At 38.7% G+C, this 21,561-nt stretch overlaps 1 protein-coding gene and 1 pseudogene across 1 annotated transcript in view; one reads left to right on the top strand and one right to left on the bottom strand.

Annotated features, from left to right (window-relative positions):
- The window catches only part of PCSK2 (proprotein convertase subtilisin/kexin type 2), a 297,709-nt gene that overhangs the window by 59,251 nt on the left and 216,897 nt on the right, over nucleotides 1-21,561 (bottom strand). The window contains exon 6 of the mRNA XM_056121353.1: nucleotides 15,340-15,416. Coding sequence (XP_055977328.1) covers nucleotides 15,340-15,416 — 77 coding nt within the window. The remainder of the gene's footprint in view (nucleotides 1-15,339; nucleotides 15,417-21,561) is intronic.
- Nucleotides 895-1,410, top strand: LOC130030148 (60S ribosomal protein L21-like; annotated as a pseudogene).

The following is a 21,561-nucleotide window of genomic DNA, read 5'->3' as shown; positions in this document are numbered from 1 at the left end:
TTCTTATTACTTTGAATGTTGAATATCTTTTCATTTTCCAGTTAATATTTGTTATTTGTTAATACCTGTATGTAATCTTGGTCCATTTCCCCCCTATTGAGTCATGCATTTTTAATTAATTTATTTATAGCCAACATTTACATATTTAAAAGTCTCTTATTTTTCATTACATTTGTTGCACTTATCTTCTAATCTTTGATTCATTTTTTAAGATTTGCTTATGTGACATTTGTTCACAAAAGTGTTTAACAATCTTTATATTTTTCTTTTGATCTAGTATCTTTTTCTTGGTGAGTTTTTTTTTTTGTTTGTTTGCTTTTGTTTTTGATTTGGGGTCATGCCTGATGGTGTTGTTCAGGAGCTGTTCTGGCTGACTCTGTGACAAGGAGTGATCCCTGGAGGTGCTGTGGATCATGTACTACTGAGGACTCCACCCAGGCTTACAGCCACCATCACAACCTTATGCAGAGCAAGGGCCTCACCTCCTGTATTCTCTGGCCTCTTATTTTAAAAAGTCTGTTGCTGGGTTAGAGTGATAGCACAGAGGGTAGGGCATTTGCCTTGCACGCAGCTGACCTGGGTTCCATTTCAAGCATCCCATATGGTTCCCTGGGAACCACCAGGAGTAATTCCTGAGTACAGAGCCAGGAGTAACCCTTGTGCATTGCCGGGCGTGACTCAAAAAGGAAAAATAAAAAGTCTGGTCTATACCAAGATTATAAAGATATTTTTCTATATTTTAATTCTAAAATATTTATATGTATTTGTTTTAAATCTCCTTGAAACTATGTTCAGTATGTGAACATTATTTTCTCAGATGAACAACTGACACCATTTATTAAAAATCATCTATCCCTTTCGGCCAGAACCGCCAGCACCCAGTAAGTCACAAAAATGACCAACACATAGGAAAAGTGGAGGGGCACCCGCTATATGTTCTCAAGACCTTTCAGGAAACATGGAGTTGTTCCTTTGACCACAACATGCGAATATACAAGAAAGGTGATATGGTAGACAAAAAGGGAATGGGCACTGTCCAAAAAGGAATGCCCCACAAATGTCATCATGGCAAAACTGGAAGAGTCTACAATGTTACCCAGAATGCTCTTGGCATTGTTGTTAACAAACAAATCAAGGGCAAGATTCTTGCCAAGAGAATTAATGTCCGCATTGAGCATATTAAGCACTCTAAAAGTCGAGACAGCTTCCTGAAACGGGTGAAGGAAAATGATCAAAAAAAGAAGGAAGCCAAAGAGAAAGGAACTTGGGTTCAACTGAAGCACCAGCCAGCTCCACCCAGAGAAGCACACTTTGTAAGAACCAATGGAAAGGAGCCTGAGCAGCTGGAGCCCATTCCCTATGAATTCATGGCATGAGAAGTGTTTGTTTAAAAATAAAGAGACTCCTGGACTACAAAAAAAATCATCTCTCAGGACCCTGGGCTGCCCTCCTCCATCCCTGAGCCTCTTCTTGTTCATCCCCAACATGGTGCGCAGCTTTCTGCTCCCCCAGGTCAGTCATTAATTGTACTCCGGACTCCGATTTCCCTGTGCAGGCTCCCCAGGCATCCTCTAGGACCCTGGGCCACCCTCCATCCATGAACCTCTTTCTGTTTGTCCCCAACACAAGTGCAAGGATTTCTCCTCCCCCAGGTTGTACCCCCCACAACACCAGATACCCGTAGGGGCATGGCCTCTTTAGAAATGGACATGGTCTATGCAGAAGTGGGCGTGGCATAATTTTGGGCCCCAGATAATTACTCATACCCAGCAATCTCATGTAACATCTCAGTCTCCATACCACCACACCAACATGAAGAAACAACGCAATCCCCACCACGAGGAGAGGACGATGAAAAGAGACCAGAAGCCTCATTAGGTGTTACTCACCTAAGGGAGCTCTCTGATAAAGAATTCAGATATGAAGTAATGAAGATGTTCAATGAACTCAATGAAACAGTGAAACATATATCCAGTAAATTAAAGGAGGACATAAAAGAAACAATTGAGAAAATATAGGAAGAAATGAGAGCAGAAATCGGAAAGCTATGCACAGAGATGTCACGAATAAAAGATTTGGTAGATGAAATAAAAAGCTCAGTCTGTGCCCTCAACAGTAGAATGACCACAGCTGAAGACAGAATCAGTGAGCTGGAAGATGAGCTGCAGGAAGTCTACAGGCAAGAACAAACAATGGGAAGAGACCTCAAAATAACCATAGAGCAAATCAGAGTTCTAGGGGATGATTCCAAGAGGAACAACATTAGAATCATTGGAGTACCACAAGGTCAGGGAAAGAGTCCCAATGAAAAAGTCACAGTTAAACAAATCATTGCTGAAAAATTCCCAGAGCTGGACAATGCAGGCATCCAGATTCAAGGAGCCCAAAGGGTTCCAGCTAAAAGAGACCCTAACAAAAACACTCCAAGACATATCATAGTTAGAATGATCGATGCTGCCAATAGAGACACAATACTGCAAGCAGCAAGGTCAAAGAAGGAAATCACATACAAAGGAGCACCCCTTAGATTCACAGCAGACCTGTCAGAGGAAACCCTCCAAGCCTGAAGGCAATGGTGAAAAAACTCACTGAAATGAATGCTTCATCAAGAGTACTTTATCTGGCTAAACTCTCACTCAAAATCGAAGGAATGGTACACTATTTTCTGGATAAACAGCAGCTCAGGAACTTCATAGACTCAAAACCAAACCTAAAAGAAGGGCTAAAGGGGCTACTATAAGACAAGACAAACCCTACAAGCATAACAAACCCTTACAGAAAGATGACACAAAACCCCAGAACAATAATCTCTCTCAACATCAATGGTCTAAATTCACCAATTAAGAGACACAGAGTGGCAAAATGGATTCAGAGACAGGACCCAACATTCTTCTGCCTACAAGAAACACATCTTAACAGTCAGAACAAACACAGACTCAAAGTCAAAGGATGGAAAACAACCCTGCAAGCAAAATACATCCTCAAAAAAGCTGGGGTGTCCTTACTAGTATCAGACAACATAGATTTCAGGTTGAAAAATATTAGAAGGGACAGTGGAGGCCATTTTTTATTAATTGAAGGATATGTACAGCAGGAAGAAATCACCCTCCTAAATGTATATGCACCCAATGAGGAACGAGCCAAATACCCACAACAACTGCTAACAGACCTTAAAATCTTGGTTTCATAGATCTTCCATCTTCTCAGACCACGATGCACTGAATATAGAAGTTAATTATGTATAAACGCAGAAAACCAAATGAAACACCTAGAAATTAAACAAATCAATGTTGAACAACGAGTGGGTCAGGACAGAAATCAAGGAAGAAATCAAAAGATACCTGGAAACAAATGAGAATGAAGACACGAGCTACCAGAACCTATGGGACGCAGCTAATGCCTGGTAAGAGGAAAATTTATTGCTCTGCAAAAATTTCAGGAAGAAAGAAAGGGCCCACATAAAGAACTTAAATTCACAGCTCAAGATCTTAGAAAAGGACCAACAAAAGGAGCCCAAACCAGGTAGAAGGAAAGAGATCATAAAACTTAGAGCAGAAATCAACGACATGGAAACCCAAAAAACAATCCGAAAGATCTATGAAACCAAGAGATGTTTCATAGAGAAAATAAACAAGATATAAACCACTAGCAAGACTCATAAAGAAAGAGAGAGAGAACCCTAACAAACCGAATCAGAAATGAGAAGGGGGATATCACAACAGAAACCAAAAAAATTCAAAAGATCATCAGAGACTACCTTGAAAGTCTGTATGCCACGAAACAAGAGAACCTAGAAGAAATGGATAAATTCCTGGATTCCTATAATCTCCCAAGACTGAATCAAGAAGATCTATTATACCTGAATAGTCCTATTAATATCAAGGAAATTGAAACTGTAATCAAAAGTCTCCCCAAAAACAAAAGCCTAGGTCCAGGTGGATTCACTAGCGAATTTTTCCAAACATTTAAAGAGGTCCTATTGCCAGTTCTTCTCAAGCTTTTCTAGAAAATTGAAGAAACAAAAACTCTCCCAACAGTTTCTATGAAGCTCATATCTTTCTAATACCAAAAGGAAACAAAGACACCACAAGAAAAGAAAACAGATACAAAGATTCTCAACAAAATACTAGCAAATAGAATTCAACAACTCATCAAAAAGATCATACACCATGACCAAGTGGGATTCATCCCGGGGATGCAAGGATGGTTTAACATTCGGAAATCAATCAACATAATCCAAATATCAACAAAAGGAAAGATAAAAACCATAGAGTATTCGATACGCCAAACACAGTAACGACAAAATCTCCAATGGAGACGTTACTGGGCCCGCTCGAGCAAATCGACGATCAACGGGAGGGCCTTTACCTCGATCATATCAATATATGCAAAGAAAGCATTTGACAAGATCCAGCACCAGTTTATGATGAAAGCCCTCGCCAAAATGGGGATAGAAGGGACTTTCCTCAATATAGTAAAAGCCATCTACCACAAGCCTATGGCAAGCATCATCCAGTGATCCAAATGCAAAGATAGTCTACAGAAGGGAAAAGGTTATTTGGCCAATAAACATCTGACAACAGGTTGATATCAAGGATATACAAAGCATTAGTTGAACTCCACAAGAAGAAAACATCCAACCCCATCAAAAAATGGGGCGAGAAATGAACAGAAACTTTCTCAAAGAAGAAATCTGAATGGCAAAAAGGCACATGAGAAAATGCTCTACATTACTAATCATCAGGGAGATGCAGATCAAAACAACAATGAGATATCATCTCACACCACAGAAACTGGCCCACATCCAAAAGAACAAAAGCAACCAGTGTTGGTGCGGATGTGGCGAGAAAGGGACCCTCCTTCACTTCTTGTGGGAATGCCGACTGATTCAGCCCTTTTGGAAACAGCATGGATGATTCTCAAAAAATTAGAAATTGAGCTCCCATTTGACCCAGCAATACCACTCCTGGGAATATATCCCGAAGAGGCAAAAAGGTACAGTCAAAATGACATCTGCACTTCTATGTTCATTGCTGCACTGCTCACAATAGCCAAAATCTGGAAAAAGCTCGTGTGCCCGAGAACAGATGGCTGGTTAAAGAAACTTTGGTACATCTATACAATGAAATACTATGCAGCTGTTAGAAAAGATGAAGTCATGAAATTTACATACAAGTGGTTCTACATGGAAAGTATCATGCTACATGAAATGAGCCAGAAGGAGAGGGACAGACATAGAAAGACTGCACTCATCTGGGGAATATGAAGTAACAGAATGGGAGTCGAACACTCAAGAATAGTAGAGATAAGTACCAGGAGGTCTGCTCCATGTCTTGGAAGCCGGCAGTACGTGCTAGAGAAAAAGGCAGCTCAGATGGAGAAGGTAACACCAAGTAAAAGATGTTTGGAGAACTTGCTCAGGATGTGAGATGTGTGCTGAAAGTAGATATAAACCGAACACGATGGCCACTGAATATCTCTAAACTACAACACCCTAAAGAAAAGAGTGAGCAAAAGGGAATGCCCTGCCACAGAAGAGGGGTGGGGTGGGGGTGGAGTGCTACTGGGATCATTGGTGGTGAAGAACAGGCACTGGTAGAGGGATGGGTGCTTGATCATTGTATAACTGAAACCCAAGCATGAAAGTTTGTAAGTCTGCAACTGTACCTCATGGTGTTTCACTAATGAAAAAAATAAAAAAATAAAAATCATATCTCCATTTTTCTCACTTCTTAATTGCTCTTTTTGTTACATATTAGACCTTCTTTTTCATTTTGATGTCTATTTATGAGCTCTCTCTATTTTCTTTGTCTTTATTTTCTCTATTATTGCTACTGTATGCTTTCAGAATTATTAGGTTTTTTATAATGTTTTGATATCTGGAAGATAGCTTGCTGCTTTGATCTCCTCTTCTCCTTCCAAATTTACATTAGGTCCTTGAAAGCAGCTTTATTATCCAGAAGGTGATTTCAAATTAGTCCATAAGACAGGAGGCAAAGATGTTCATACACACACACACATATATACACACACATATATATATATTTATACATATATATTCAGTGCATGTAAGGAGTATCTACCCTACATCATGCTCTGCACTTAGTAATATGTTTATATTTTCTCATTCAGACCTTTAAGTTGGAGCTTTAGTTCCATTTTACAGATCTGGACTAGTTTCATTAGTTTTTTCTGGATTTTTATCACATTTGAGATAATTAACATGACAATGCATCTGGCATTCATTATATGAAATACTTCTCTTATAATAATTTAATTATTGGGGCTGGAGAGATAGTACAGAATTTGCCTTGCATTTGCCTTGAAAATGGCCAACCTGAATTTAATTCCCAGCATCTCATATGGTCCCTGAGCCCACCAGGAGTGATTCCTGAGCAGTCATTAGTTAGCCCTGAGCAACACTAGCTGTGGTCCAAAAAACAAAATAAAATGAACAAGAATAGAATTATTGCTTCTTGATGACAATAAAATCCCCTTACAAGGCATGCATAATATTAGTTCCCAAAGAAAAATGATTATGCTAACGGATAGTTCTTTTACAATTTATGTAATTCTGCCCCACAGCCCCAATATACGTGTTACATATATTTATTTAATCTTATTATCTTTATATCTGGTTTTGGAGCTACATTCTGCTGTGTTCACTGAGATTACTTTCTTTTGTACAGAGATCACTCCTGGTGGGGTTTGGAGGACCAGGTGGCATATTAGGTATTGAAGTCTGGTTAGCTACATTCAAGGCAAGTGCTCTATCCACTGTATTATCTCTCCAGCCCTCATATATTTATTTTCACTGAAGGGAGCATTTAAATAATTTTCTGCATAATTCAGGTAGGGAATAATAAAAATTTCAAAAATAAACTATTGAAGTATTTCTCCAGTGGCTCAGAATAGCTCACAAAATTAATCTTAGTTGGATATCACTGCGCTGTTTTGGATAGAGAGGGTTGATTGCATGCAATAGCAACTTTCAAGTGAAAATTGCCTTGTGAGATAGTCTCAAAGCTCACATGAAAGGAAAAGTTAGATTAGGTCTTTGAAAGCAGCTTGAGTTTTATTATCCAGGAGGTGATTTCAAATTAGCCCATAAAGACAGGAGAGAAAGATGTTCATCTATTTCTAAACTATTAAGTGTCACCAAGGTAAAGTGTCAGTTTCCATAAGCGTCCTAAGGGCTGAGAGAGAGCCATGTTTCTCAGGTTCCTTTTTGGCCTGTCACTTAGCGTTCTTCAAAATGAAATATGACTTTTAATAAGAAAAAAGATAATCACTGAGTATCTTTCTTATCTGAAGGTTTAACTAATGCTATCAATCAAGTGAGTTCTCGTAGAGTCGTTCCTCAGCATCCACTATCCTTTCCGCCCACACCCCACCCCACTTTGGTTGCTTGACTAATATTTTCTTTCTCTCAGAATTTATAGTAAACTTTTTGCAGTCAGGAATTGCCTCTAACTCAGAATCCTTTACTCTTTAGTGCTTAATAGATAGATTGTGATGCTGTTTCCCATGATGCTCCATAAATATTGCCTGTGGCAGGGATGACATTTCAGTGGTGAGTGGCTGTCAAAGAAATGTTATGCAAGAGGGATTTTTATGGACAGCAGCACAGTAATGGAATACAGATCTGAAATGCATCACCAAACATTGACCTAAAACCGAGCAGGGCTGGAAGATTATTGACAAAGTGTGGGCTGCAAACCTGTGAGAAGCAGGCAGCTCTAAAATGGACAGATGTCAAGACCACTCAGCACCCCAGCAGGGCTTAGCTGGTATGCCACCCATCCATCAACCAGCCAATAAATATTTATTAATGCCAACTAGGGAGAAAAGTGGGATGCTACATCCTGACAACATAACACCTTACAGCACATGTTATATCTGGTTTGTACATTATTAATGCTCATTAAAATGTGTCAGTATTTATCATTTTTGTAATTTGTTATAATTTTAATTTTGTTGTGATTTTTTGACCATCTGTATTTATCCTATGGTAAACCAGGAGGAATTATCCTCCATTTGAAAATCTCTCAACTGTTTCAAATATATCCCTGGAGCTTAGATCCTGCATGTAATTATTAAGTGGTTCACAGTAGAATAAATACATTTTCTCTGCTTAAAAAGGAACAAGCATACAGAATAAAATCAAGCACAGAATAAGAAGTTTATATACATATCCCCAAAAGCATTTCTGCATAGTGTGAAGTTTGCTTTTAAAAGTGCTCTTGCCTTGGAGTTTTAAATGTGTTCTTCACAAAATGTACTCGCAAAGGATAAACAAGTTAACAAATAAGTACAGAGAGTGTGATACGATGGTTTAACAATGTCAGTAAAGTCCAGGAGAGATATGCTGTTACTGAATTTGATTTCTCAGTCAAGGGGAACATTTTACTTGCTTTCCTGAGAATACCCCTTGTAGTACATTTTATTCTCTACTTTTCACAACAATGAGAACACTGTGATGGAGAACTGTTTTCTTTTCCTATATAGCAAGTGCTTCTGAGTTCTAACTGGCATTGTAGCTGGAATATCAACAGCAGCAAGCCGAGCAGCATCAATCAGCTCCTCATCAGGGTTGCAATGAGAATTTCTCAAGAGTCTCAAGTTGCTGAACAGAGCTGGATGATAAGATTTGGTGACCATGCTCAAAAGAGAGCACTGAAAGATTCTGTGGTAAACCTCAGTGGCTGCAAGCTCACAGAAGGCTCAGATCAGATGGGCAGAGAATCTTGCTTTGGCTCAGAACAAGTACCTTGAGTGCAGAGTGAGAAAGAGTAGTTCCTATCTCTGCCCCTGATCTAGCTTCCAACCCATCATAATATCTCTCCTTTCTCCTAGCAAATCGTCCAGACTCTTCTTTCACTCACCTCTTCTGAGATTACTTAGAAAATTGCTCCTTGCTCCCTGCTCCCATTTAACTGGTCCCAGGCCTGTTCTCTAGGACACTTTGGTACTGTGTCTGTTCCTCCTGCCCCAACTTCTTCACTCATATTGCTTTTCCACTCTGGAATACACCAGCCTTCCACCTCTTCTACTTATTACTTTTATCCAAATCCTAAACCTTCTTCAGGAAAGCTTGTCTCAGCTTTCCAGTAAGAATCATTTGCCTTTACCATCTCTCCAAGTGTCTTTATTATAGAGTTCCGTCCCCTCAAGGGCTAGCAAATTCTTTCTTCATCACTTAGTAGCACTTATGACTTTGCAAAGTTGTTTAGCCTTTCTATGCTAAAATGACAAAATTTATTTTGAGAGGTTATTACGAGAATTAATTGAATCAAAGCATGCAAAGCACTTAAAAACAGAGCCTTAGCCATTGTAATGGTTTAATAGGCTTTATAGTTCTTATTGTATTATTTTAGCCTTGGCTACATGCAATACTGCAGTGATTTGGGCATCTGTCACCTCTTTAAAGGACACTGCAAGGTTCTCAGAAGCAAACACACTCAAATGAAGTTTATTATTTCCCCCTTTGTTCTGAGATTCTACTATTCTTATTAAATTTTTTCCATCTTTATGGATCTACCGTGATTTACCTTTCTAGCAATGATATTCTCATGTATACATTACAACATCACACTGCCAGAATGTCTGCTTCTACCAATGTCTTAAGGACCCTATCTATCTCCACCTCAAAAAAGCTCAGTTTTAAAGAAAAAACTTATCTCTAGTACATTGCCTTTGGCCACTTGTTGTTTCCTTACTGTGTTCCTTTGTATTTATGTCTCCCCTAAAGAAAAATCTATTTATTTGTTGGCAACTACTGAGAAAAGGAAAAGTCTAGAACCAGGCTATCAGTACTTATTATAGTTCCAGTTCTGTTTATTGTCTCTCTTTGGGACTTATGTTTTTAATATTTACTTCACATTTTGGAAAACTTCAAGAAAATAACACCCTGGCCTGGAGTCTGGTGGCATGGTTATGGGGGCCTCATTTTATGCTTCTGGGAGAAGCAGCTATGCGTTCTGGAGGGTAGCTGATGAGGAGATTATCCGTTTACACTCGGGGCGCCACAGAGGAGGGCGGATAAGAGCCCTCCCTGCCCCAAGGGACCCAGTCCCAGCAGCTGACCTCCATTGCCCAACTGCCACACTCCAGGCTGCTTTCCACATGCTCGGGCTGAGCATCATATATGAGTGAACATATTCCTGGACACATCATAAGATACTCCCTACCCATTCTCCATAACTACCATACCATATTTGAATATTTGATGGGGTTCAGACAGTAGACAACAAATCATAGAGGGAAATATATATAAATAATACACATATATTTATATATATAAATATAAATAAATATATATATTTCAGAGAGTCCAGCAAGCTACCGAGAGTATCCCTCCCACACGGCAGAGCCTGGCAAGCTACCTGTGGCGTGTTTGATATGTCAAAAACAGTAACAATAATGGGTCTCATTCTCATGACCCCATAAAAGAGCCTCCAATATGGCAGCATTGGGAAAGGCGAGTAAGTAGAGGCTGCTAAAATCTCTTGGCTGAGATGAGTGGAGATGTTATTGGCGCCACTCAAGTAAATAGATGAACAATGGGATGACAGCAATACAGTGATCAAGAAAATAAAAAGCCAAATGAAATACATCATCTACTTTTTATATTTATTAACTCTTGATTCTTTTTTGGGGGGCTGGAGCGATAGCACAGCAGGTAGGGTGTTTGCCTGCACACAGCCATCCCAGGTTCGATTCCTCCATCCCTCTCAGAGAGCCTGGCAATCTACCGAGAGTATCCCCCCTGCATGGCGGAGCCTGGGAAGCTACCCATGTTGTATTCATTATGCCAAAAACAGTAACAACAAGTCTTACTTCATGTTCCTGGAGCAAGCAGATGCCACTGGGCTACACCAGCATGCAAAAGGGACAAATGGAGTTGTTACTGGTGCCTGCTTGAGCAAATCAATGAACAATGGGATGACAGTGCTACAGTGCTACAGATTCATTTTATTTCCTCTACATCTTCAGTAATTTTCCTCCTTCCTTTGAATATTATTAAAGGAAATACCAGGTATACTATTCCCATGGGGAAGTTGAAATAAATACATTGTATACTCATGGGAAGGGCATCTTCTCCTAGGATCAAGCAGGAACCATCTCTGACGTAGAGCCAATCTTTCAGATCATGATCCTCCCAGAGTCCTCCCAGAGATTCAACTTTGATTCACTTTCATCCCACAATCATTAAAATTGTAGGGTTTTTTTGAGGCCATGATTTGATTTGTAGCACCATATAGTCTCTGTCCAAATGAGCCAAGGTGGGTTGGGATCTTTGAAGATGACTAAATAACTAGGAAAATTCCCATTTACATTTGATCCAAATGGACACTGCGTCTTGAGTCACTGACTCCCTAAGAGGTAAGGATCACGCTTTCCTGACTCACTATGACTGTGTCTCAGGCAATTGGACTCTTGGGAAGTTTTACCTGACAATGAAGAATTTCATTACACTAAAAGCTAATTAGTCTCAGCTAAAGGATTTTAGCCAATTAAAATTATACTTTAACAATGAGTTTGCAAAAATAAATTAAGACAGAGGAGTATTTTTGCAAAAAGAATATTCTTGGCTAGAGAAATAGCTTAATGGACTGCAGTGCACACTTTGCATGAAGAGCCCCAGTTTATGTCTCTATCATTAGGCCCTGGGAGCAACCATTCAACACTATCTGAGTAAGAGCCCCCTGAGTACTGTTGAGCTAGGCCCCCAAAACAATACAACACAAAAAAGCAATAGTATTCTTATAGCACATTACACAAGAATACATGCTTTGTAAAGGTCTTTGGGTTCAGAAAAACAGGGAGAATCATACAGTTGATTATACTTTTTTTTGCATGGATCAATCTATTAGATCTCAAATCGATATCTACCAACTACAGAGATATGACAATTACCTGGCACCCACATTGCTATATTATTTTTTTGCACAGATCAATCTATCAGATTTAAATCAATAACTACTAACCATAGAGACATGGCAATTTCCTGGCACTCGTGTTGCTACTGCCCTTTCTGTTACCATGTAGAGAGTTGGTAGCAGATGCCAGGCACCTGCTTATGATTCTCCTCAACTGAGTGTTTCAGACAGACAGTTCTAAATACCTCTCCCACTGGCTTTGTGGTATCTACATGATAACTGTGCCTGAAAATGGCTCATTTGCTAAGAAAATGCATGTATCTGGAGTTATAAGTCATGAAAATAAAAGACACCTTATCTTGAAAGTTCTCAGATCTCTTAAGTGCATAAAAGGCATAGGTTCAGACATTGCATGAAAATTTTAAAGCTACAGTTGATAGAAAGAACTGTGTAACTACCTTAAGCAACGATGTTTTAAAAATGTTCATATGCAGCCAGAGAGATAGTGCCTCAAATAAGGTGTTTGCTTCGCATGATGCGGTCTCAGGTTTCAATCCTGGCATCATTCAGGGTCCCCCCAAACACTGCCAGGAGCTCAGAACCAGGAGTAAGCTCTGAGCACAGCTGGTTGTGGCTTGTGTAAAAACCTTACATACCAAGTTGAATGATAATTTTCTCCTTTTTTGCTGCACTTAAAAAATAATTTACAGGTCCTGACCCCATGCCAGGCTGTCCTCACCGGGGCAACTTGGAGGAGGGCGGATTGAGTTTCCTTCCCTGCCCTAGCAGAACCCTGGCAGCTGAAAACCTCCAGAACCCGACCGCAGCCATGCTAAAGGCCACTCTTCATAGGCTCGGACAAGCCTCATCCATAAGTGAATCTGCTGAAAAACCCAGGTATGTGGGACCGGTTACTGAGATTTCCAAGCTCATTTGAAATGGGACTGGGCCTCCTCCCCCCAGCTCCTCAGTTTTCCAGTAGCTTGACACTCACGCCCACAAACAGCCTCCACCACCATATATTCTCATCAATGGCCAAGATCCAGAGACTATGAAATAAAGCTCCCGGAAGAGAACTACACAGAACGTCCTGGTCGTGCAGCTGCATCCTTGGCCATGCAATCTCTTATACTCTAGCCCAGTGATGTAACAAAAGTAGCACACATTTGTTTGGGTTTTTTAACATACATGTTTGTAATCTCTTATACAAGGACCTAAATAGTCCCAGGATGAAATACAACAATCTTCACACACTTTCCTTTTATGGTGGTGGGGAAGTGCACCGTGGTGGGATTTGTGTTTGATTATTAACTGTAATGAACTATTGTGAACAACTTTATAAAAATAAAATAAAAAAATTACAAGAACCCAACCTCAGTTTTCTACTCTTGACATCCTCAGGTGAGCTTGCTATCTGTTGGGATAGATTCAGTACTCCTTGGAACTTGTCCTGAGCTATTCTCTGATCATCATGCCTCCTGTATCTTGTAAGAAAATTGACGCTGATGAAATAATGGTATACTCTGAACTTAGAAACATTTATGAAGCTTGTATTTGAGTGTTGGCTTTGACCTAGAAGAATTGTTTTATTAAGGACATCATTCAACAATTCTGAGTCTTGTCACCGTACTGAGAATGACATTTGTCTATCATGTACAATGGTAAAGAAATGAGTTAGTTATGTGCTCTATACACAATAAATTAATTTTTATTAATAGTAACTTATGAACTGAAATGTTATTGTGATTTTTCAGCTGTTATTATGATATTTAGCCTTAATATGTACTATTTCAAATGCTTTATAAAATATTAGCATTATTTTTGACTTGTAGGAGTTATATTCTATTTTATGTTGTAACTTGTAATTATTCAATGTTTCAAAGAATAACTATTATGTTGGATTGTGTCCTAAAATTTATTCAGAGTTATTCCTATTTAAATCTTAGAATACTCTAGAATGACCAGAAAGTTTCAGTATTTGAGAATAATCAACATCAAATGACTTGGTATTATGATTCAGATAATAAGATATTTTTTCGAGAACATTCAGAGTACACACTGTGGTAGGCCCTGATGTAGATAATGTAAACTGTGTTCCTTGTTCTAATTATAAATGTTCACATCTATGCAAAATAAACCATTGAATACCAATCATTATTATAGAGACTCTAAGAGTAAAGACAGATATCTGTGACTCAGATGGTCCTGGTACACAGTATATTTTCATAGCATTAATTGAGATCCATTTGTTCTCATGAACTTCTTCCAAGAAGATTAATCATACAGGAACACTAAATTTAAAAACCAAATTAGGTTTAAAACCTAGTTGAGGGGCTTGGGAGATAATCCTTCTGACCTCAGCATTACCGGGATCTCTATTACCACTGGATATAGCCCTGGAGACCCCCTAAGGGGGTCTCTGAGCCATAGCATTGGACTATCTGGTCTGGTTGGCCAAATATCCCCAGTGTGATTTCTGGGTTTCATGAGAACTTCTAGGGAAACCTCCACGGTGGGAAAAATCTAGTTGATTTTCAATGAATATGCCATATATGATTGCTTTTTGATATTTCTCATATGGAATCTACCATTAATTTATTTCCTACTCTTTTGTTTTTGCTTTTAAGCCAAGGAATGTTGTTGAAAATGCTGTATAGTTTCAGGAGTACAGGTATGTTTTTTTTAAAACATAGGTCACCATACCATGGCATCATCAAACTTTCATATCCCCACCATGGTTCACTGAGATCTTTACACATCCTTTGATCTTACTGCATCTACACTCTCTAGTAATTTTGGTTACAAAGTCAGAATTCAGTAGTTTGGGTATGGGTTTGTCTGTTTCTTGGCTTTGCTTCTTAACATGGAATTAGGAATTTAGACAAGAATCTTTGTTGTAGGGGAAAAGATTGCATTTCCACTGGAAGAAAATTGGTTGAAGCAGTTGCCCTTCTGGATGGACAGTTGTGTGTGTGTGTGTGTGTGTGTGTATGTGTGTGTGTGTGTTTGTGGTGATGGTGGGGAGATTAACATGGTAAGATGCAATTCTTCAAACCTCTGCCAATTTTACTTACTGTTTTCTTGAGATACAATGCAAACTTTGTAAGGCTTTAGCACAGAGACTTTTCAGAAATATTTTCCCCTAGAAGATTCCATAATAGTTTCAACAGATCAAGTGAAATCAGCCTGCTCTAAATCAACTTTTTATGGTTTTTAAATAATTTTTAATGCTTTCTTTTATCTTTGATAAAGTAGTAATTTTAAAAATAATTATAGAGATGAATTGCTGTAGTAATAAAAAACTCAGGATATTCTAAAGTGTAGTAACAAAGAAATAAAGCCATAATTTGGTGAAGCACTGAGATTATCTTGCTGGTGGTATTGAAACCCTAAAAGTAAAGCTAAACAAAAACCCTAAACTGAAAGCAAAAGGCAGAGCAGAGGAAGCCCAGTTTACCTGTTGAACCAGTCATCTGTGTATCGAGGGTAAGGATAGGGATCGTTGCTGCTGAAGTCATAACTCGCTTCGGCGTTCTGAAAAACACAAGGTGTCTCATTAGGTCTATAAAGCCGGAGGTCCAAACAGAGGAAACGCTGTGAGACATGCTTGTTTTATGTTCATTGTTCTTCTGGGGAGTGCTGTGTCAATGTTCTGCTCCAGCTCAGCTCTTACAAAATAATGAAAGAGCTGAAGTGTGTCCTTGGAGCTTTCTACCCTCCCTTTATATTTTACAGGCTTCCTCTTCCATCCTATTTTCAGATCTAAAAGGCGTTAGCAAATTTAAGTTCTGTGCTCTCCTGGACAGCCTCGTGCTCTCCTGGACAGCCTCCATCTTAAGTTTATTACCCCTTGTGGATAAATGGGGAGTATGGGCCTGAAATGTGGATTCTATAGAAGGCAGAATTTTACTAGTCTTGCTGTCTGTGAGGTGGTCTTGAAAGACTTTTTGCTTTCTGAAGGGTCTCTTTCAGCAACTTGTCTCCAGATGGACTTCGGAGCATCAACTCCTAGCCCAATCCTCTAATATTGTCTACAACTTCATTTAGTCTCAACAATTATCATTAAGACTATATTATTTTTCAGACTTTCCTAAGTTGGGTAATATAATGGGGACACCCTGCTTTTGTATAAATTATTAGCTCAGCACTAGAGAGGTGGACATGAGAGACATCAAGAGTCTTTATTGCAGACCTTATATCAAAGGAGAGATCCTGACATGAGGGCAGATCTGCAATAGAGACTCTTGGTAAAAGGGACCACTGTGTCCATGATGGTTGGAGGGATCGCTCATGATGGGAGATGTGTGCTGTAAGTAGATATAGGACCAAACATGATAGCCTCTCAGTATCTGTATTGCAAACCATAATGCACCAAAGTAGAGAGAGTAAGAAGGAAATTACCATAGAGGCAGCAGATGGGGTCGGGTGGAGGTAGCAGGAGGGATACTGGGGACATTGGTGGTGGAAAATGTGCACTGGTGGAGGGAATGGGTGTTCAATCAATGTATGATTGAAACTCAAACTCAAACGTGCTTTGTAACCATCTCATGGGTATTCAATTTAAAAAGAAAAAAGAAAAAAAAGACTTGATGGTTTATTGGCTCATAGTATGTATCTGGCTAGGAATCTCTGGGTTAAACATCTTTTCTTTTCTTTTCTTTTTTTCTTTTTTTTCTTTTTTTTTCTTTTCTTGGATCATACCCAGCGATGCTCAGGGTTACTCCTGGCTCTGTACTTGGGAATTACTCCTTACTCCTAGTGGTGCTCAGGGAACTATAAGGGATGCCAGGGATCAAACTCTGGTTAGCTGTATGCAAGGCAAACAACCAACTCTGGCCCCACCTTTCCTTTCCTTTCCTTTCCTTTCCTTTCCTTTCCTTTCCTTTCCTTTCCTTTCCTTTCCTTTCCTTTCCTTTCCTTTCCTTTCCTTTCCTCTTCTTTCTTTTTTTATTGAATACACAGTTGTCCATGATTGGGCATCAGTCTACAATGTTACAACACTCAACTCCTCAGTAACTCACTAGTATACATTTCCCACCACCAGTGTCCCCAGTTTTCCTCATTTCCACCCTCTCCTCTTCCCCCAGCCTGCCTCTATGGAAGACACCTCTTTTCCCTTCCTTCCTTCCTTCCTTCCTTCCTTCCTTCCTTCCTTCCTTCCTTCCTTCCTTCCTTCCTTCCTTCCTCCTCCTCCTCCTCCTCCTCCTCCACCTCCTCCTCCTCCTCCTCCTCCTTGTCTTCTTCTTCTTCTTTCTCCCTCTCCCTCCCTACCTCCCCTCCCCCCCCTGCATGTTATGACATGGACATTTTTTAACTTCTGAGTTTTGAGGTATTTTCTGGAAATTGATATTGAGGCAAACGTTTTTAGTTTGTGACTTACTCTAGTTTGCAAACCCAATGTATGAATGTCGTTTATTTTGAGCAAATTTATTAATTCCTTAGATATTTTTCCATTTGTTGGAGGGTAAGGTCACCAGTAAATGATAACTATTGTAGCAATAATTCATTTAAATAAATGTTCCTGGGGCATAAGTCAGCCTAAAATATAGAATTAAACTTTTTTTTAACTTAGCTTTATTGAGATAAATATTCACACATTTAGTGTACACATCTTGATGAATTTGGGCATATGTATATATCTGCAATGCCGTCACCACAACTAAGGCACTAAATAAATCCATCACTTCCAAAATATTTCTATTTGTATGTTTGTGTGTGGTTTTTTTAGTAAGAACATTTAACAGGAAATCTATCTTGTTAGTATATTTTAATCAATTGTTTACAATGCTGTATTGTGTGGCATAGTTGAACTAAAGAACTTACTCTTTTGCATATCAGAAACTAATTCATTGAAAAATATGTCCTTAACTCCCTGACCTGTACAATTCTATTCAAAATTTACATCTGTCATTGTATCTTGGGAGTTGATCATGGTTGTCCTTTATCCTGGAATTTATCCTTTTTTTTATGGCTATAGGAGGAGATGTCTTCCTGTCTCTTCTTGTATCACTTGTCATCCCATTGTTCAATGATTTGCTTGAGCAGGCGCCAGTAATGTTTCCATTCATCCCTGTCACATGCTACTGTAGCCCAATGGTGTATGGGGGCTCTTTCAGGGTCAGGGAAATGAGACCTGTTATTGTTACTGTTTTTGGCATATCAAATACGTCACATGTAGCTTGCTGGGCTCTGCCATTTTCTGTCTTCGTTGGTGATAATTATTGTCAAGATCCCAGCTCTACAACTTTCCCCCACTTAGATCCCAAACTCCTTGGAGGGCTGGGAAGATGGCTCCAAAAGATACAGTATTTGCTTTGTATATGAGAGCCTAGATTTATTCTTTACTACTCAACCAAGCAAAATTGGATGTGACACAAAAACAAAACAAGTTTTGGGCAGGGGGACATGTCTCAGAACAATTGCTATGCATGTGTGAGGCTCTGGGTTTGATCCCAGGAACAAAAAATAAACAAAAAGAGTGGGACCAAACTATTTTTATTCACCATAAAAATTAATTCTTTTATTTTTGTGATGCTTGATACTGAACCTAGAGTTCAAACGTGCAAGGTAAGAGCTCTACTGATGAGAGGTATTTCTGTGTTGGGCCAGAAATACCTGGTTTATAATCCTCATATCTAAGACACACTTTCAGATTTGGCACATTTTTCCCCCTCTTGACTTTTCATGAGACATTTGGATTTCAGTTCTTTTGAAGGATTCTGTTTTAAAATAGTAACATATTCTCTAACTATGTTCCTTTCCTGAACTTTTTTTGGAGACAAAAGAATTATTTAAAGTTATTTTCTTTAAAAGATATTTTAAAATCTGCTGCCTTCTCCTCCTCCCTCACTCTCTCCTTTTCCTTTCTTTCTTTCTTTCTTTCTTTCTTTCTTTCTTTCTTTCTTTCTTCCTTTCTTCCTTTCTTCCTTTCTTCCTTCCTTCCTTTCTTTCTTTCTTTCTTTCTTTCTTTCTTTCTTTCTTTCTTTCTCTTTCTCTCTCTCTCTTTCCTTCTTTCTCTCTTTCCTTCTTATAAGTATTAATATGCTTTAAGGGTACAACTTTATCACGGTTATCATCAAAGTGTCAATTACCCTCTGCCATATTACAAATGATTCTTCCCTCCACTGTGGCCTCAATCATACCTTAGCATATTAACAGTGTCTCTTAGGTAGAGTTGATGGGAAAGCTATGTTAAGAGAAATACGTTTTTTCCTTTTAGTTTCAAAGCCAAGATCTCAACTTAAGCAAGACACGAAAAACTACAACTGAGTAAAACTGATAATGTTTCTTCATGGAAAACATCTGAGTTCCCTGCTATAAGGAGAACAGTATGGAACACTAAGCCTCAGTAGTTATCGCGGTGCCCCATAGAAGGACTTGAGTTCCCCCTTTCTTTGAGCTGTGTTCTTGGGGTGAGTTGAAAAGTCCAAGCTCAGAAAGTCTTAGGTGGCATCAAAGCTCTACAGTGGCTCTACATATTAACAGAGCACGAGGGGATCCCAATCTGCATTTCTGTGACCCTTCCTATGGAGGAAGGCTCAACAGAATATCCTAAGGGATACTGAGATTGCTGAGAACATCACAGTGAAAAACAACTGGCCTAGAAAGTTTGGGGACCCAGATTAATTAGGATCCAGGGTTCAGGCAGCACCTGTGTGAACTGACAATCAAAACCATCAAACTGGCAATACAGTAATAGAATCCATCGTGAACAGATGATGAGGAGTAAGCACCAGGGCAAGACACTTGTTCTGTTCCCCTCTCCTTAATGCTATGTGGTCTTTTGAAGTTTGAGACAATTCTGGAAACAGGGGAGTGGGGGAAAAATCCTGAGCTAACATCATTTGATGCAATTAGGTTGAAAGATAGAAATGAAATCCAAACAAAGAAAAGCAAAATCAGACTTTTCTGCACCCTTTGTTTGCTGCCTGGGTGACTGGATTTGTGAGATTTCTACCCTAGTTACTCTTTCTGGTTTGTAATAAACACCTGAACTCTGGATTTAGGGCTATTGTCTTTAATTACTGATAGGAGAGAAAATGGTTTGTTCTAAGAGGTTGGGAGTTTGAGGGAGGAATTGGAAAAGTCTGGCAACATAACTAATAGCCAAGTATCTAGAAAACTCAGACCAGTTTTGTAACAAGGGGAAAGGAGCATATACTACCTGAGGTTAAATTTACCAATGACTGGTGAAATGGATGATGATTTAGGACACTTTTATTTTGTTGTCTTTGCAATTAATTTGATGACTAATGATTAATTTGTTGGGTAACAGTCTACACTGTGTACTAAGGGAGGCAAGCAGTTGATCTTGTTGGCTGTATACTTCTTGGCTAAATATCAAATGGTTTATAGCAAGAAAGGACAGTGAGCAATCTTTTGCAAGAACTCTATTTACACTTTTATAGTGCAAACTGAATCATTTATTGATTTGAATTACAATGTAAAATTATTTGTCTACTGGGATAAATTAAATTGTTCTTGAATTATAGTGGAATTTCCTAATATAGCCATCGACACAGACATTTGTAGAGAAAGAGGAAATTCTGCAGATTTAATGCTCTGGTCATCCTAGGTTAATTCAGAGATTAATCCTAGGTTAATTTTTTGCTTTGATTTATTCTATAATTCTTCATAAAATGCATCTATTTTCTTACTTTAGGAAACACTAGCTAAAAGGGTGAGAATAATTTAATCATTGGTGATTCAGGATCATGCTGATTCAGAGTCATCATTAAAAACTTAAATTATCATCATACCATCACGAAGAAAGTGAGAAGATTGGGCTGAATCCAAACTGACCTCTGTTAATGTTATTTATGGAAAAAAACTTGTGAAAATGGTTCATTTTCTTTTATAAGAGTTAAGTGAGAGGGAAAAAATTCTGTGATAGTTAATAATTCTAAGATTAAACTTTTCAGTGTTTGAATACAATTTCAGGAAGTAACACTAAACTAGTTCTTAGTAAGGAACTTTAATAATTATGGCTCTGTCCATTCCATCAGATGGCCTTTCCATCAGATGGCCTGTATATTATTTCAGATAGACTGTATATTAAGCAAAGAAAAGGACAGGGTAATCCAGCTTGCTTTAGTGAAATCTTCTGACTTTTAATATCTGAGATATTGCATTTATGCAGCCATATATAAAATGCAGTTGTAGAAACTATAACACTCGGTTGCTGTGAGGACTTAAAAAGGATTTAAAAACTAGAATCAAGCTGGTCATCATGCTGTTCAATACAGGGTGGACTCACTTACTTCTTCTGTTGTGCCTTTCATTTTTGTGTTCATCTATTGCAAGGATCACAAAATATGACCCACAGCCCAGATATGGCCCTTTATCTGTTATTTTAAATAAAGTTTTGTGCAAACACAAACTTTGTCTTTTGTTTACAAATTATATACACTACAGTAGCAGACTCAGTTGTGACAGAAGTCTGGAACATTAAAATAATTTTTTATAAAAAAGTTGCCAATGTTTGTCTGACTTTTGACTTCCTTGGATCCCTGAAAACCCAAGGTCATCACTGCAGCGTTCTTGTCTTTTAAAGAGCTTTCTTTTTGCTTTGAGATATATCTGTTGATATCCCATTCTCTCTAAAGAAATGCAGCTGCGCATTTACACACTACTTAGTTAGATGTTTAAGGTTTACCTTTTCTTTGTTTCATACTAATCA

This window comes from Sorex fumeus, unplaced genomic scaffold, assembly GCF_029834395.1.
Source record: "Sorex fumeus unplaced genomic scaffold, SorFum_2.1 ptg000044l, whole genome shotgun sequence".
Taxonomy (NCBI): domain Eukaryota; kingdom Metazoa; phylum Chordata; class Mammalia; order Eulipotyphla; family Soricidae; genus Sorex; species Sorex fumeus.
The sequence above is the reverse complement of the archived record's forward strand: the minus strand, read 5'-3'. Positions and strand labels throughout refer to the sequence as shown.